The following is a 17,697-nucleotide window of genomic DNA, read 5'->3' as shown; positions in this document are numbered from 1 at the left end:
CGAAAATGGTTTGGACCAATAAGAAACTCCTGTTTATAATATCACTTTATAATATTACTGTTGTGAATATAACACTGCGGAAACAACGTTAACCACTACAATAGATCAATTCTACACAAGGATCAATCCTTCTTACTAGACAAGACTTCAACACCCTCCAAGCAATATAGCAACACTTCTCAATATCAAATAACAAACATATAAAGTAAAACAATTAATGTAAAAGAAGAACAAACCATAAGACGAGATATATTGTGGTTCGACAATTTGCCTACTTTCACACTGCGAGTTCCAAGCTTTACTAGATGTCCGGAATAACAGATTACAAGTCTCTTAATCCACTCACAAAGAATGAACACTAAACTTAAACTCACAAAGAATTGCTCTCTTATAATCTCTTTCTTTCTTGGTTTTGGAAAAGTTAGGTTTCTACAGAAAAACCTATATTTATACTATTTCTAGAAAACTTCCGAAAAAGGGCAAATTCGTCTTTGAAATAGGGTGGAAGCGGGTATCTCTAGTAAAAAAGTTAAGCTGGTCGCGACCAAGAGCCTCAGAAGTCACGAAAGGTATGAGCGTGGGTCGCACCTTGCCCAAGTGTAAATGGAGCGTAGGTCGCGCCCTTCACACCAGAATGAGAAAACATCTTTTTTCTTTACAATTACTTTATAATGGTAACTACCTGGGAAATAAGGTAAAGAAAGAAAGTGATGGAGTGTTGTTAGTTTTTTTTATCAGTTGGGTTTTATTCTTTTTTCTGCCATTAGAGAAGCTTGAAGGATCGAAATGTTTTTTCTCCCGAAATTTTCACTGGTTTGCTATAGCGATATCTGCCGAATAATCGATATATGTCAGAGCATTCCGCTGGCCACTTTTACATAGCCACATAAGAAAATAATTAGAAAAAAAGAAAAAAAAAATGTGCCACGTATGAATGAAAAAAAGAAAAAAAAAAAAAAAAAAAAAAAAGAAAAAAAAGGACGGAAGTGAAACATAAGCCAAAGTTGGTTAACTTTGTTATTTGCTCAAAAAAAAAAAAAGTTTACACCCCAGTTGTTTGATTTCATGTATAGTTTCTTACCAATTTATGTATTTTTTTCTTTAAACACAAAATTGATAGTACAGTAGCTCTAGTTGGTAGTTCAGACTTCAGAGTTGGGAGTTGGAACGGTAACAAAAAGTAATCACACGTGAAGACGTCAGTTGCTGAAAAGTAAAAACACCACGTCACCATCTCTGACTCTCGACGGTTTTTGCCAATTTTGAGGAACCACGGTTTGATTTAGCACAGAGCGCGGTTTGAGAGCGAGAGCGACAACCATTACACACGACATTTGAAGATATTAATGGAGGTCTTGAAGGAAATATTAATGGAGATGCAACGGCAATATTAATGGAGATCTTGACAGGCAATGCTCCTATATATTACTACACCACACACCTTATATTCTACAGTTCGCAAAGATGATTTCAAAGCAAGCATTTACATTACTTAACTTTTACTTGATCTTCCTACTCTTTAACCACTTGATGTCCCAAACAAAACCTTCGTATGGCCACCTCAGGAAATGAGACTGATCTTCACTCTCTAATCGCCATTAGAGATGGAATTCAAGGCGGCTTAAGCTCCTGGAACCAATCTTTTCATTTCTGTCAGTGGCAAGGCATTACATGCGGCAAGCGTCATCAAAGAGTCATAAGTTTGGATCTTTCCAACCAGAGTTTGGTTGGATCGATATCGCCTCATATTGGAAACCTCACTTTCCTGAGGGTCATCCGCCTTAAGAACAATCAACTCTCCGGTGCGATCCCACAAGAAACTGGTCGGTTGTTTCGTCTTCAAAGACTCAATCTATTCAATAACACTTTCGAAGGAGAAATTCCAGTCAATCTAACCCAATGTACTGAACTCAGGGGCATTAATTTAGGTTGGAACAAATTTATAGGGAATATTCCGGCAGAGTTCGGCTCATTGTCAAAGCTTGAACTCTTGAGTATTGAAAGAACCAATCTGGCAGGAGTGCTACCACCTTCTTTAGGTAATCTTTCGTCGCTTCAAACCTTCTTTATACGAGAAAATGAATTGGTTGGAAGTATTCCAGCCAGCTTTGGTAGACTGTTAAACTTAACATACTTCGGTGTTGGAGAGAATAGACTGTCTGGTGAGGTCCCTTTAACAATTTTCAACATCTCATCCCTGAATGAGTTAGGAATTACCGGTAACCAATTTAGTGGTAGTCTTCCACCAGACATGGGCATCACTCTTCCTAATCTCGTCGGTTTCTATGGTGGTGGAAATCAACTTTCTGGACTACTCCCAGTTTCATTAGCTAATGCTTCTAAACTCCAAGATTTTGATATTCCAAACAACAATTTTGAAGGACAAGTTCCTAAGGATTTTCAATTCCCTCAGACTATTGAACGGCTAAATCTTGCACATAATCATCTAGGGACAGGAGAAGCTCATGATTTGAGTTTTATCTCTTATTTGACCAACTCCAGTAATCTAATGGAATTGGTCTTGGGCCGAAACAATTTCGGAGGTGTTTTACCGAACTCTATTACCAATCTCTCCAACCAAATGAAGGAGTTGTATCTAGGAGGCAATCCAATATCTGGAATTATCCCAGAAGGGATTGGGAACCTGGTCAATTTGTTTTTATTAGGTCTCGGGTTTAATAACTTTTCCGGCAGTATTCCATCTTCTATTGGAAAACTTCATAGTTTACAGGGGTTAGATCTGCAAGCAAACAAATTATCTGGACCAATCCCATCTTCTCTAGCAAACAATACTACATTGAGTCGATTGTTTTTAGGAAGAAACAGACTGGAAGGAAACATTCCTTCAGGTCTTGGTGCTCTTAGCCAATTGCAATTTCTGGGTCTGGAACAAAACAACCTAAATGGTACCCTACCTAACGAGATCTTTAACCTTTCCTCTCTGCTTTATCTTAACTTCTCTATGAACTTCTTAACTGGTTCTCTACCTTTAGAAGTACGAAAGCTAAAAAATCTTGGTACAATGGATGCGTCTGGAAATAAGTTATTTGGTTTATTGCCTAGTACTCTTGGTGAGTGTTTGAGTTTGGAATATCTTAACTTGCGCGAAAATTTGTTTGAAGGAATAGTTCCTCAGTCTTTGAGTTCTTTAAGGAATGTCCAAGGGTTGGATCTATCAAGGAACAACTTGTCTGGTGGAATTCCAAAATATTTGGACGACTTTCCATATCTCCAGCGGTTGAATCTATCCTTCAATAAACTTGAAGGCGAGGTACCAGTGAACGGAATCTTTAGAACTCCAAGCAATTTTTCAGTAGCTGGGAATTTTGATCTTTGTGGGGGTATACGTGAACTGCAATTGCCGCCATGCCGAATTAAGAAATCTGAAAAGCAAGGAAGGTTCGATTTTTCCAAAATAACAATTAGCATCAGTGTGGCCGTGTTCATTCTTTTGGCATTATGTTCTCTACTATTTTATTGGAGAAGAAAAAATAAACTTCAAATGGCTTCTTTACAATCATTCAGTGATCAGCATCTTAAGGTCTCTTATAAAGATCTTTCTCAAGCGACTGGTGGATTTTCTCCAACTAATTTTGTTAGATCAGGTGGTTTTGGCAGTGTGTATAAGGGAATACTCAACCAATATGAAACCGTTGTTGCTGTTAAGGTGTTCAAACTTCAATTGAAAGGAGCTTCAAAGAGTTTCATGGCAGAGTGCAAATCATTGCGTAATATCCGCCATCGAAATCTTGTTAAGATTCTAACTTCTTGCTCTGGTGTGGATTATGAAGGAAATAAATTCAAAGCACTAGTCTTTGAGTTCATGCTAAATGGAAGTTTAGAGAAGTGGCTACATCAAGAGATTAGTGAACAAGATGAAGAGTCGAATTTGAACCTACTTCAAAGACTAAATGTCGCCATTGATGTTGCTTCTGCACTTAGCTATCTTCATCACGAGTGTCACGTTTTGGTTATTCATCGTGATCTAAAGCCAAGCAATGTGCTTCTTGATAATGATATGGTAGCTCATGTCAGTGATTTTGGTTTAGCAAAGCTTCTTTCAAGATCGATAAAGAACTTGCATGACAATCAAAGTACCTCAACAGGAGTAAAGGGATCTATTGGCTATGCCGCTCCAGGTAGGAATTTAAAGATCGACATAAGTTATTTCAGTCCTTTTTCCAATTCATAAATACATGAAATCAATATTTGGTATACTGCATTAGTTATAATATTTATGTGCTGCCATATTTTAGTGACACTCAAATGCTTTTATTTGCAATTTTTTCCCCATGTTAAGTTAGACACCATTAACAACCCAGTTACACGAGCTGATATAGGTACAGGAGGGCCTTGGATAGTTGGATGTTTTCAGCTCCGGAGCTTATAGCATAGTTATTTAGATATCTTAAAAGAGGAAAAAGGAATGTTAAGTTAGTGCAACTAAAGAGCTGTTAGAGATAATAAAACGATTTAGTTGATCTAATTTCTTTTCAATCTATGTTAGTGGAGTTAAAATTCAAAAGATTCAGGATGAAAGAGCTGTGGCTGTGGTGGTAATTAACCTAGTTTGTTTACTTCTATCAGTATCTTAACTGACGATAGTGAGGAGCTTTTCAATCTTTATGTAGTATATTAATAGATATACGTAAAGCATTACGGTATTACTATTATATTCTTTCTTTTTTTTCATTTTCTTTTTGCTGGCCAATGACACTTAATATATATATTTTTGTTACGCTTAAATGGTTTTATGGAAACTAGTGATTGATGTATATATTGCAGAATATGGTATGGGAGCTGATGCATCCACACAAGGTGATGTGTACAGTTATGGAATTTTGGTGTTGGAAATGTCCACGGAAGGAGACCAACCGATGAGATGTTTACAAACGGTTTAAACCTCCATAACTATGCTAGCAATGGTTTGCAAGATCAACTTATAAAGATTGTAGATCCAATACTTCTATTTGAAGGAGATGACACTTTAGGAGATACTAATGCCATGAGAATCAGCAGTCACAGAAGAACAAAACTGCTAGAGTGCATGATTGCAATAATCAGAATTGGGGTTGCATGTTCTGTGGAATCACCGTCAGAGAGAATGGATATTAGAGATGTCAGTAAAGAATTGCAGGCTATCAGAGACACATTTCTTGGTACAAGGGTTCACAGAGAACATAACTGACTCCAACGACGGTTTAATTGAAAGGTAAAATCACATCTTTTACTAATAAATGAATATGAAAGAGAAAGAGAGAACAGAAGAAATCATTGTTTTGCTCTGTAATTTTTCATTCATTTATGTTCTTCTGAGATATTTACAATATAATGCTTGACTTTCGATTTGTAATGAATGGTTTATGAGTTTCAACGTCTGACGGTTATGGTTTTAAAATGACTGAAATTTAGGTTCTTTTTTTCCATCTTTTCATTTCAGAATGGGCACGTTCAGTATATGTTGTCGTGGTATGATGCGGAACTTTGCTATGATTGCTTCACAGACACCTTTCAAGCAAGGTATCAAAGTTTATCCTACATTTTCGTTTTCACAACAGATGATCTCATGTTGTCATTATTCTAATTCAACATCAATTTTAAAGCCTCAAAACATCTAATTGTTTAAAGCTATAAAATGATGGATAGAAAATGACCAAAATGCTAGTACTTGCACTATTGACACTTTTCAGTGTATCCTTAGCTCATTTGAGTGGGTGTACGTACCTTCTGGAACTTATTTTGTTCATTGGATGTTTGCTCTGTTTTCAGGTATCCATCTCATTATTCACGGACACCAGTGATAGAGCAATGCGTGCACTGGGATAGGATAAGAGCACCACCAGTAGACATTCCCCCTCATAATGTTCATGCCTTGGATTGTTTAGACAAATTACATCCGGGGACCATGTTGAGATTCAGTGGAGAGGAAACAAAGAACTTCCTTATGGTGTGTTCACTACGTCTGAATTCTACGCTTTCTTGAAATTTATTGATTCGAAGCTGTACAAGACTACATTAAGTTTCCAATATTTAATCTACTTTCTCGAATTTTCTACCTCAATATTCTATACCAAGTTTATCCTTAAAACTAGAATAAAACAAATTTATTGAGTTAGTTGTTTGTGTTGTAGTAATTGTATGCTTCACAGGGTGGTGGTATGGTGTTGTTGGTCACCTGGAGACTTGCGATGAGATTGGAAGTCTCTGCTGTTGTCATAAGAGCGGTAAGAGAACTTATTTTTCTGATTCGATAAACTGAATTCAATTTCCCCATATGTTAGTGATAAGTTTCCTCTTCAAATGTTACGTGCACATATTTGCTTCTACTGTCTTGCAGTAAGAGTAATATGCCACCCTATAGCTTTTATTGTCTCGTGTGTTCATTTTGAGAACAGTTTCTCAACCAGGGAGGAGAAACCAGAATTCTCCTCCTTAATAATACACAAGGTCACGAGGCACCACTGGTTATAGTGTGTTGCTCATCATCAATAAATTAGGATGCCCAGTTGGGAGGGAACATGGTTGTAATTTTGGGAAAGAATGAGAAGTAAAACTTTTCCATCTCATTTCTCTTGTTTTTTAGTTGTTAGTATAGTTCTTGTTTTACCGAAGGCTTAATTGATTAATTGTTACGTCTCATGCAAAATTATTTCAGTAGATACTTTCATAGTGGTATTCAACCAATATAGCCCTGGTTCACGGTGGAGACAAACAACCCTAAGCAGGAAAGACCACCAGGAAGTGGGCAGTGAAGCAGAGGGATTTTATGGTGGAATCAGGAAACTTCACAAGAAGGAAGAAATCTCTGCCTGAAAGCATCTCTGACAACACCAGGTGCTGGTCTTACTGTTCTAATTGTGATATTAATCATGTGAAGAATCAAATGGTACATAAGAGCTGAGGAAAGCCCTGCGCTTATATGGGATTAAATACTGTATCATATACTTGTAATTGAGTCGTATACAGTATCAAGATTAAATACAGTATCTCTTTTTGAAAAAAAAATAAAAAAAATCTCTCCCCTATTTCTCCTCTCTGAGTTTTCAAACAAGAAGAAGAGATGAACGGCGGACTGTCTGGTTTCCGTACACCCTTCTTAACAAACACCCTTTTCTTTTATTTATTTATTTATTAATTGCTTCTACAATTTTGTTTTAATGGTTCAAATTTTTGTCAGATAATGCTCCAGTTACGAGAGCGTTTGTTATTGCATCTGCTCTTCTTATGATTTTAATTGGAGTTCGAGGTTCTTCTTCCAAACTCGGTTTATAATATCAGGTACTCTATTTGTGTTTAGAGATTTGGGTATTGATTAGATTGGAAATATATATTTTGATTCTTGGTTGTTGTTTATACTGAGTTGTGCATTGTTGTTTACTTAATTTCATGTCGTTTTGCTCCATGTGGCAGTCTGTTTGTGTTTTTGTAAAATAAAACTACACTTAAAGATCTCTTTACCTATGGTCTGATTTTTTGTTTTTTTTTGTTGACAGGACATCTTCGTCTATGGAGGTTATTTGCGTCTGTGTTCGCCTTTTCATCGACACCGGAATGGATGTTTGGACTGTATTTACTCTACTACTTCAGGGTATTTGAGAGGCAAATTGGGTCTAATAAATACTCGGTGAGTTATCTACCCCCACACGGTCCTTTGTTTGTCTCGATTTTTGTGCATGTTCACTTTGTTGAAAATTCATAGAGCCTTTACGCAAATAATGGGTCCCTTGCTGGTCTATATGGTGCCTTTCAGGTTTTTTCTACTGTTGAAATATTAATGATAGAGATTCATATTGATGAGAAGTTTTAGTTTGTTGGACCATAGTGTGTGAAGAGTTCACCAGTCCTTTTTCTGAGCACTTAATTTTTTGATGGATTTCTTTATTAAAAGGATTGTAAAGCAATAAATTAGGGTGAAGTTTTATTTCTTTGATTTTGCAGATCCTTCCTTGAACATGCTGGCATCTGGACCTTATGGTCTTATATTTTCTTCATTTGTACCATTCTACTTTGACATCCCAGTTTCGACTCGACACGGTTTCGCATTTTTGGAATTAACTTCTCTGACAAGTCGTTTGTATATTTGGCAGGTCTTCAGGTAAGTTGGTTCTATAACTACTTCATGGTTTTTCCTTTTTATCTATTTCTAGGTTGGCTCGACGTCAAATAGTTTTGTTCTCAACTAAATTCTAAATGTACTTTTACTTTCACCTCACAGCACCTTTTCTCATCGTGGAAAAGATCTATGCTGCCAGGAATATGTGGTGTTCTTGCCGGTCTTCTCTATAGTTGCAATATTTTCGGCATACGCCGCATCAAGGTTAGTTTATAGTTTTCCAATTGTTCTTAACCTTGTTTAGATAATTTAGCTGGGCAAATTCTGATATGGCAGTAGAAAGATTACTTAGATTTCACTAGTAGGCTAGTCGCTAGCTTACTAGTCATTCAAACTATTTCATACAGAAGATCTATCGGGTATTGTAATTTTTCTAGTTACAACCATAAAAAAAAAAAAAAAAAAAAAAAAAATTCTAGTTATCAGGAATGAAGAACACATGACTCCAGAAAAAAGGTATTATAGATGGTTATAGGTCATCTTATGGAGCTTCTTTTTCTTTTTCTAAATGAGCGATTTTATGTTATACCATAGGTTTTTTGTCGAGTTGCTCTTTTATATTGGGCACACAGATCTCAATAAAATCTTTAGATTGTGAACTGCACCGACTGTCTGATATGAAATTGGAACAACTGTATTTGTAATAGCTAATTGATTATCTGGTTCTTATTGCAAAATCGGTTCCTTTTTCATTTCATTTGAACAAGTAATTCCCAATGACCAAATGTCATACAGCTCCTAGGGTGCCATATGCATGCTATTTGCCATACTTGGAGCAGTGTTGTGGCTTTCTTTGTTACTGCAATATGTGCATGACCTAAACCTTTTACATCATCCTTGACAATGAAATTTGTTTATGGATTGACTTTTGCAGTTCCCAAAGTTTGTCAGTTATTATTTTCACGACTGTCTTGGCCCACTTTGGGAGGTTCATCACCTTCAGCATCAAGCGGGAATGTTATTGGAAATGTACCATCTTATACCGACGTGAAATGGAGGCAAGTACTGCTAGTAAATGATTTTTTTTTGCTGTTTGTCACTTGTGGAGAACTTATGGATTAGCTTTGTTTTATTGCACAGAACTATACTCTTGCATTGTGTATGTTAATATTATTACCATGGGAAGTCCTTATTCAAATTTATGTCTGACATTGGCTCCTCTGTAAATGTTGAAGAATCTTAATTTATCTTTAGGCTCTTGCAGATCTTCATTTGCTGCATTGATGTTTAAATTTTGGTGCTTATATTACTGACTTATAATGAGCTGATGGGAGAAATGTTGCTTTTGTCTTCTGTCTTCTGTTTTTTCTTTCCTTTGTAACTTGTACTATAGGCTCATCCTATTTCTTTATGCTCTGGATATATATATATATATATAAGATAAAAGCAACTATCTGCTTTATATATAAGATAAAACTATACTTTACCAATCAAAAAACACACACACACACACATCACATCTAATGCTCCATCATCCTGCCACAAGAATTTCATTTTCATATGTTCCACTTGCATTTTGATATGGTTCAAATTCCTGGGACACTATGATATTGTGGCCGTCAAGCGTTTTGTTTTGCTTTGTTGGATGTTCCCCACTTTCTTGGACTCTATTTTGCTTGGTCTTGTGCCGTGTTTGTGTTGACCCAAATGATTCTTTTGGGCTTTGTCAATGGCTTTCCGCGGTATAGCTTTATGGACAAGTATTACTAGACTTATAATAAATGGCGGGCACAGTAGTTTTCACTGTTGGATTACCTAAATTATGTAATGGATCCTTGTTTGGTATAATAATAACATTACTAAGAATAGCAATAACAATAACAATGAACACAATAATTGGTTATCGCAATGGTTCCATTCCTTTTGTACTTCCTCATCTCTTATTATGTCCTTCTGACTCACTAACCTATTTTCTTGGTTCAGGGAAATTATCCTTCTGCTGCTCCTCTTGCTTCTACCGTGGAGCCATCTGACAATTGCATCGCAACACTGGTTTCAATGGGCTTTGACAGAAACTCAGCAAGACAGGCACTTGTACAGTTGTACAGGCCAGAAATGACATCAATGAGGCTACAAACATTCTTCTTGAAGCACAATCTCACTAATGCAAACCCTGGTCAGTAGGGGGATAAAAAAGAGAAATGGGTTCTCAAATTCGCAATGCTAACCGAATCCTGTTTGCTGGGATAAGAACCATCAAACAAGCATAGTCATCCACTTTTGAACCACATTGGTCGACTCAGTAACTGTCCAGGGGCTTATGGTATATTGGTATCCTTTTGGTTTGGCTGTTTTGCTGCATATATGCATGGTGCGAGATCATCATTTCACATACACTAATGATTTACAGAGCTTAGGGAGAAACTATGTAATCAGTTTGGTACTTTGGTGGAGTCATTTCTTCATCTGGAAGAGATTTGATTTTGTATAGAGATTTGAACGATGTGGTTCTTTATTGCCATTGTCAATTGGTATTAATTCAATTCATGAACTCCTAATAATATTATATGAGGGAATATTTGTTTATCAGTCTAGATGCTTTCATTTATCATTCTGCCATAACATCCAAATTCGTTTAGCTTACATGAGTAACAGCTTTTGCCACTCGGCAGTGTTGATGCTCTACTTCGAATCCGTAGAAAAGCGTGGTCACAATGTATGCTCCTGTACAACGCCCCAGGACTGCTTCTTGAGATTCAGATTATTATTATTTTGTAATGTTCAAAAATGGAAGTGGAATAGATTCAATAGAAGCAAATGCATTATAAAGAAGAACAATGTAGTATCATTTGTATGTTGTATTTCTGAATGCAAATAAAGTCAGGCGTATTGTACATCCCAATTATCAATTTGTAGTTGCATCATTTTCGTTCTATATGTGTTTATCAGAAAGATGTTCCATTGTTCTTCACGATTCACACAAAATCTCATTCAGCGATTCATAAGTAGTACTAGTAGTTACCTTACCCAGCACTCTTTAGGAAAGCGTGAAATAATTGTATCTCATTATTTTTATTAGTTTTTGATTGTTTTGTGTTGGTAATTAGTTAAATAGATTAATTATCAGGGTCATTGGAATTGGTATAGGTCTTAGACATGGTGGGCACTAACAGAGAAGAATAGAGAGAATGGGTAGGAAGAAGAAAGGGAGTTTTAAGCCCTTTTTGCCCGCTCCCAAGTCGATTAAACTCGCTCTGCTTGTAGATGCTGGATTCATACTAATAGAGTCTAGAGATTAATTGATTACTTTGTGTTGATATAGATGAATTATTGGGGTAATTGGAATTTGGTGTAGGACTTAGGGATCAAGGATAGCATTTTCTAGATTACTGCGACACAGTGGGCACGAGAGTGTGTATGGGGAGAGAGAAGGGAAGAGTTTTTTAGGGGTGGGAAAATATGGGATTTTTTATATGTATCCCCAATTAGAAAAACTTGCTCTACTTGTGGATTATATGGAAAATACTGATTTCCCACTGCTCGAGTCTGGAGGTTTGTGCGAAGGAGTATAAAGGTTTAGCAGTGTGCCAGTGCCACATTTAAAGGATTGGATGCTCACTGGAAATATTCTTGTAGGTTATTAGTTCTTGTTATGTGGAGAGTAATCAGAGTCTAATAGACGTATATTCGTCAGTTATTGTGCCGCTTATATGTCTTTTTTGTTTTTCCCTTAACTGGTTTTAAAATCCAGGGGGGGAGGGATCTGGTTTGGGTGTTCTTCACGAGATGTGTCAAGTTTGCGTATTCTCAATGTTTTTCTTGCTGCGAACAGATCTGGTTGACCATCTTGGTGATCGTTTGAATGTTCTTGACAATTTAGTTTGAAGTTTGAGTGTTCTTTGTTCTGCAAGTTTGATGTTCAATTGTTCGTTTTGCTGTTTGAGCCTTCATGCTTTACTTCCTAGAAAGCTTTGAGTGAAATGGAGAAAGCTTTGAGTGAAATGGAGCGGAAGAAAGAAAGAAGTGTAGTTGAATTTAGTGTAACGTCTTATTTATCATTTAAAGAACTATAACCCTCTTCAGGTGGTAATGTCCATCAGATAAGTGATTATCCTGGCGCTCTGTTGAAGTACAATTATTGCTTGATTTAGCGTTCTCATAGAGTTTTGATGAAACTTGGTAAAGTTAATAATCATCTCTCCAGGACCAGGTTAGCTTATACCATATTGGCATATTGTTACCAACTGAGTAATTAGAAGACTTTAGCTGCTGTAACCAAAGTAGTTAGTGTAAATATTAATTAATTCTTGTTTACTGCTTCGTGGCATTCCAAATTTACAGGCAAACGTTCTCCAATGAGTATCGAAAGCCTGAACATTTTTTATTTTTACAGGCAAACGTTCTCAGAATCAAACCAGCAGATACCAGAGGTAAGAATATATATGTACCAGCAGCTTCAGTGATCAATCTTATGATGTGGGTATTTGATTTTTATGGTTTTAATTGAGAAAATGGATGAACTTGTGTAGGTTTGTGATGTTTATGGAGATTTTGAGTGTGGGGCTTCTTCGTCGTCTAAGTTGTTGATTAAAGGAGGGACTGTTGTGAATGCTCATCGTCAAGAACTTGCTGATGTTTATGTTGAGAATGGAATTATAGTCACTGTGACACTGTACAACCTAACATCAAGGTAATAAGGTTATTTTAGTTAGTGCCCTTTTGACAATGCGTTTAATTTGTTAGATATATCCTTGCATTTGGTAACTTTAGTAATCCTTTGTTGCTTAACTGAAATTGATACGGAAAATACTATGAAGTGAGTACGCGTAGTATGAATTTATGAGACTCTTTAACATGGATCTAAATTAGTTGCAATTTACAGGTTGGTGACGATGTAACTATTCTCGACGCAACTGGGAAGTATGTCATGCCAGGTGAATCTTTTGTCTTTTTGAATATTGAGGTATAGGGGAACCAGTTGATTATTATTAACTTTTATAGCAGAAATTTATGTCTTATTGTTCTGGTTAGAACTTTGCTACAACTATATGCATTATGTATTATGAATAACGGATTTGTCCTCCTCCCTGTGTCTCATGGACGTGAGGTGTCCTAGGAATAATTCCTTACCAGAGAATTGATGTTGTCGTCTTTGCTACACATGGTCCTTCTTATACTTTATACATGTAAGCCAATGTCTTGTACTTTATATATATTATTAAAATGGTTTTAAGTCTCCTTATGGGTCAGCACAATCGATCTACTAATTATGTACTTCAGAATTAAATTTTAACACGATAAAGTTTGGAAATATTTGTTTCTGATGAGACCAGGAGGTATCGACCTGCACACGCACCTGGGGATGGAGTTCATGGGTACCGAGACTATTGATGATTTCTTCAGTGGTCAGGCTGCTGCGTTAGCTGGGGGAACAACAATGCACATCGACTTTGTCATACCAGTAAATGGAAGTTTATCTGCGGGTTTCAAAGCTTATACAAAAAAAGCACAAACATCATGCATGGATTATGGTTTCCATATGGCCATCACAAAGTGGGATGAAGTAGTTGCAAGTGACATGGAGATCATGGTCAGGGAAAAAGGTTAGCATGGTTTGCTGTTAGGTGTATTTTTGACTTTTCCATTTTGTCACCGTTTTTATGTTGAAGTTCTGGTGGTGGATAATCTAGCACTCTTTCTCATGATCACACTTTCTAAAGGTTCTTCTGACTCGTAGGTATCAATTCTTTTATGTTCTTTCTCGCCTACAAAGGGTCCCTTACGATCAGCGATGAACTTCTGCAGCAAGGCTTCAAAAAGTGCAAGATTCTTGGTGCCTTGGCCTTGGTTCATGCAGAGAATGGAGATGCTGTTGCTGAAGGGCAGAGAAGGATGATAGATCTTGGCATCACAGGTCCAGAGGGACATGCACTCTCTAGGCCAACTGTGGTAATCTTTTAGTTTTTTTGTTGCTCTCATAAGCAATCTTGCATGGATCCATGTGACTATTTGCAAGCTGACCCACATAAAATATGTGCCTTACCTAATTAATTCTATGCAAATCAGCTGGAAGGAGAGGCCACATCTAGAGCTATCGTTTGGCAGCTTTTGTTAATACATCTTTATGTAGTCCATGTTATGAGTATTGATGCAATGGAAGAGATAGCCAAGGCTCAAAAGTCTGGTGGGAGTCTCTTTTGTCTTGGATTTTCTGAGTTTGTCTTTTTAATTTGTATTGGTTGTGACTTTGTCGTATTGAGTTAGATGTGAATTATGCACATGTTAACAAATATTAGACCTGAACCGTGGTTTTACAAATAGAAGCATGTTATATCACTTGGAAACGAGTTGAAGGCTAAGCTTTGTAATGTTCTACAGAATGGTGAATATATGGCTTGTAATTATAACTGTAGTCAAGATTTTCACCTTAAACCATTCCCATTTTGCAGAAGTTTTTTAGAGTTGCTTTATCTATTCTGAGAATGTTCTCCCTGAGAAAAATTCGTTCTCGAGAAAAATTCTTCTACTCCGAAATTAATAACAACTCCAGATGGGCTTTATTGATACAAGTTTGGAAGTCGTGTGTGTTCCAAAACTTGGTTGTCTTAGGCGTGCCTTTGGCACTTGTTTATATGCAAATCACTTTACAGACAACTCCATGACTTTGATGTAAGAAATCACTAATATTCTTTAACTTCAAACTGCAGGACAAAGAGTTGTTGGTGAACCAGTAGTGTCTGGACAGGTTCTGGATGATTCTTGGCCTTGGGACAATGATTTCACCACGGCAGCAAACAGCAAAGCAAGAACTCGCATACCTTTCAGTTCATTTTTGTTTCTTAATCAGTATTTGATGCATTGCCAAGTAACCCGTGTTTTTCATTGCTCCAGGTATGTCATTAGTCCTCCAATAAGTAAACTCGGACACGGTAAAGCACTTCAAGCTGCCCTTACAACTGGAACATTGCAGGTTACTTTTTCTTTGGCTGATATTTTTAGATTAAGCGCAGTTGCCTCATATAACTTTTTGTCTTCAAAAGTATCTAGTTTGGGAAAAGGTATTAAGTCTATTATCTCAAGGTGAAAGATATCCCACAAATATTTGATCGCGACAAAACCAAAAATAGAAAATATGTACCCTCCATGAATATTCCGTACTTATAATATGATATCTAGTGTCAATCTGTGTTGTCTGTGAAATTCCATGGGCTGTGAGAAGGAATAGTCTACAGTGTCTAGTTCTCAGATGAGATTGTTCCGCTTTAAAAATAGTAACTGCTTTCCCTGGTATTGTTCTCTACTTCTCTTAGTATGGGTCTATCATGCATTGGACTCTATCAGTTGAAATCGGTACTAGGTTTACCAACACAAATTTGGTGTTATTATTATTATTATTATTATTTTCTTTTGCGTTGAGCTTGTCTTATGATTCATGCAGTATTGCATTTAATATGTAAGCATGTTGCACAAGCTAGGAATTTTTTTATTAGTTTGTCGTTTTCTTTTGTGCAGCTTGTAGGAACTGATCATTGTACATTCAATTCAACACAAAATGCTCTTGGAATAGATGATTTTCGAAAAATTCCTAATGGTGTCAATGGTAATATCCAATTTTTGTCACCTAAAGAGTAACTTGAAAGTTAATTAGGCTGTACAGGGGAACATAAAGAACAACTTTTCTGGACCATCTGGAATTGATAATTGAACTTGACCTTTGGTTATTCAACTTCTTAATTCAATGGACCATCTGGAATTTTCAGAAATTGTTGATTTATTTTTATATAAGATTTTAAGATTGTATGTTGAACTTTATGGTTTATGAGTTAATGGCATGAATGACTTGTTGTTTTAGTTGCTTTGTTTTATTAGTTTTGGATTATTTGTGTTGGCAATTTATGATATAGATGAATTGTTAGGGTCATTGGAATTGGTGTAGGACTTAGGAATCAACGATAGCATTTTCTAGATTACTGCGACACAGTGGGCACGGGAGTGTGTATGTGGAGGGAGAAGGGGGTAGTTTTTGAGGGGTGGGATAAACTTGCCCCACTTGTGGATTATATGGAAAATACTGATTTCCCACTACTAGAGTCTAGAGGTTTGTGCTAAAGGAGTATAAAGGTTTAGCAGTGTGCTAGTGCCACATTTAAATGATCGGATGTTCACTGGAAGTATTCTTGTAGGTTATTAGTTCTTGTTCTGTAGAGAGTATAATAGAGGTATATTCGGCCGTTATTGTGTAGCTTAGGGAGTTGGTGAGAGGAATTGAGATTTATTTGATTACTACGGAACTAAGTAATGGGCAAGGGAGGCTTTTCTTTGTGAGTGGAAATGCTTGCCTTACTCAAGTATTCAAAGTAATTAATGCTTTTGTTGGGATGGTAGATTTTTCTGTTTCTTAACGGTAGCTGTTTAATATCTTAGGTTTATTTGAAACTGAATCACACAGTAACAAATCTTAAGTTTTTTTTTTTTGTTTTTTTGGGAGATGATGTTTAATGGTTTATGTAAATCTGTATTTGTTTTTTTCGATAGTGCGTATTGGGACCGCATAGAATACAGGAACACATCTTTATGTTCGATGTGGGGGTGGGATCTGTGAGATGTGATTGTTGAGGGTATGGTGGGATATTTGGGTGTTGAGGGTATGGAGTTCTAGCTATTATTATCACCCTTTATGGTTTCGTTGTTTCTAGGACAAGATGAAATTGATGCAAAGCTCTTACAAACTTATTAGCATGATTAAGCTGTGAAGTTTAATAGAATTTTGCCATCATTACATTGGTACTGTGGTAGTAGATGTCACGAAACAAACAGACTCTCTGCCATTGACTGTAAAACATTTTTGGGTTAGTTAGTGTTACCCCCACTAGATGAGCCAATTAGGATTTCCCTAATCTTAATTGGCTTATCTAGTGGGGGGTAATACTAGTTAACCCAACATTTTTACACAGGAAATAATTTTCATGAAATATATGCAAGGCAAACTTCCGCATAACAAAATTCTGAACTAAAAGTGGAGTGTGGTTGTCTTGGACTCTTGCCTCTTGGTACCAGAATCTCTTAAAAGAACAAACGAAGAGGCAGCCATACCACGTTGAAAGTTGAAACCATGTGGCTCTACCTGGCATTGCTGGAGTTTGTAAGGCTGAGTTTACGTTTAAAACATTACTTACCCTATTTAACAAAGTTGAACAGTGTCTGCAACTTCATTCAGCCACGCAAAGAAATCAAAGCTCTAGTCACTAGCTTTCAATCTGCGGGAAGATGCATGTATTGTTTTTATGTTATGAACAAAGCAGAAGATGTGGCAGCTTTTCTAATGTCACCCACAACTGGAAGTAATCACAAAAGAGTGCGGAGTTGTTAGAGCTTGCCCTGATGATATATTGATATTAACATGATGAGTATCATCTCAAAGACAATAGTTGACTTTTGTCCGAAAAAAACAATAGTATTTTTGTATGCACAGATGTCGGTGCATATCACTTTTTGGTATACAAAGTATGCACCGACATCTATACATACCAAGCATCACAAAGAAAATGGTATGCAAGTGTCAGTGCAGACCGCCTGCAGATGCACCGACGTTTGTGCATACCAAACACATAAGGGTAAAATTGAAAAAAGTAAAAAAAATAAAA

At 36.6% G+C, this 17,697-nt stretch overlaps 1 protein-coding gene and 1 pseudogene across 2 annotated transcripts; both read left to right on the top strand.

The window, feature by feature from the left end:
* Positions 1-1,552: 1,552 nt before the first annotated feature.
* LOC147484712 (uncharacterized) lies at positions 1,553-10,962 on the top strand. Its single transcript, XM_086579800.1, is given in 15 exon segments — positions 1,553-1,676; positions 1,787-1,823; positions 1,915-4,139; positions 4,786-4,854; positions 4,857-5,212; positions 5,441-5,520; positions 5,770-5,947; positions 6,132-6,224; positions 6,656-6,834; positions 7,178-7,278; positions 7,494-7,624; positions 7,939-8,095; positions 8,216-8,317; positions 8,988-9,111; positions 10,037-10,962. Coding segments are annotated over 5 exon segments (2,787 nt in total). The 3' UTR covers positions 5,189-5,212; positions 5,441-5,520; positions 5,770-5,947; positions 6,132-6,224; positions 6,656-6,834; positions 7,178-7,278; positions 7,494-7,624; positions 7,939-8,095; positions 8,216-8,317; positions 8,988-9,111; positions 10,037-10,962.
* Positions 10,963-12,132: 1,170 nt separating this feature from the next.
* Positions 12,133-15,904, top strand: LOC147484711 (dihydropyrimidinase-like; annotated as a pseudogene). Its single transcript, XR_015203832.1, has 10 exons — positions 12,133-12,263; positions 12,447-12,483; positions 12,583-12,743; positions 12,936-12,987; positions 13,387-13,656; positions 13,791-14,002; positions 14,120-14,237; positions 14,761-14,855; positions 14,945-15,023; positions 15,566-15,904. The product of XR_015203832.1 is annotated as a dihydropyrimidinase-like (transcript).
* The last annotated feature ends 1,793 nt before the right edge of the window (positions 15,905-17,697 follow it).

Source organism: Coptis chinensis, chromosome 8 (assembly GCF_015680905.1).
Source record: "Coptis chinensis isolate HL-2020 chromosome 8, ASM1568090v1, whole genome shotgun sequence".
Lineage (NCBI taxonomy): Eukaryota > Viridiplantae > Streptophyta > Magnoliopsida > Ranunculales > Ranunculaceae > Coptis > Coptis chinensis.
This window is presented reverse-complemented; position numbering and strand designations above follow the sequence as displayed.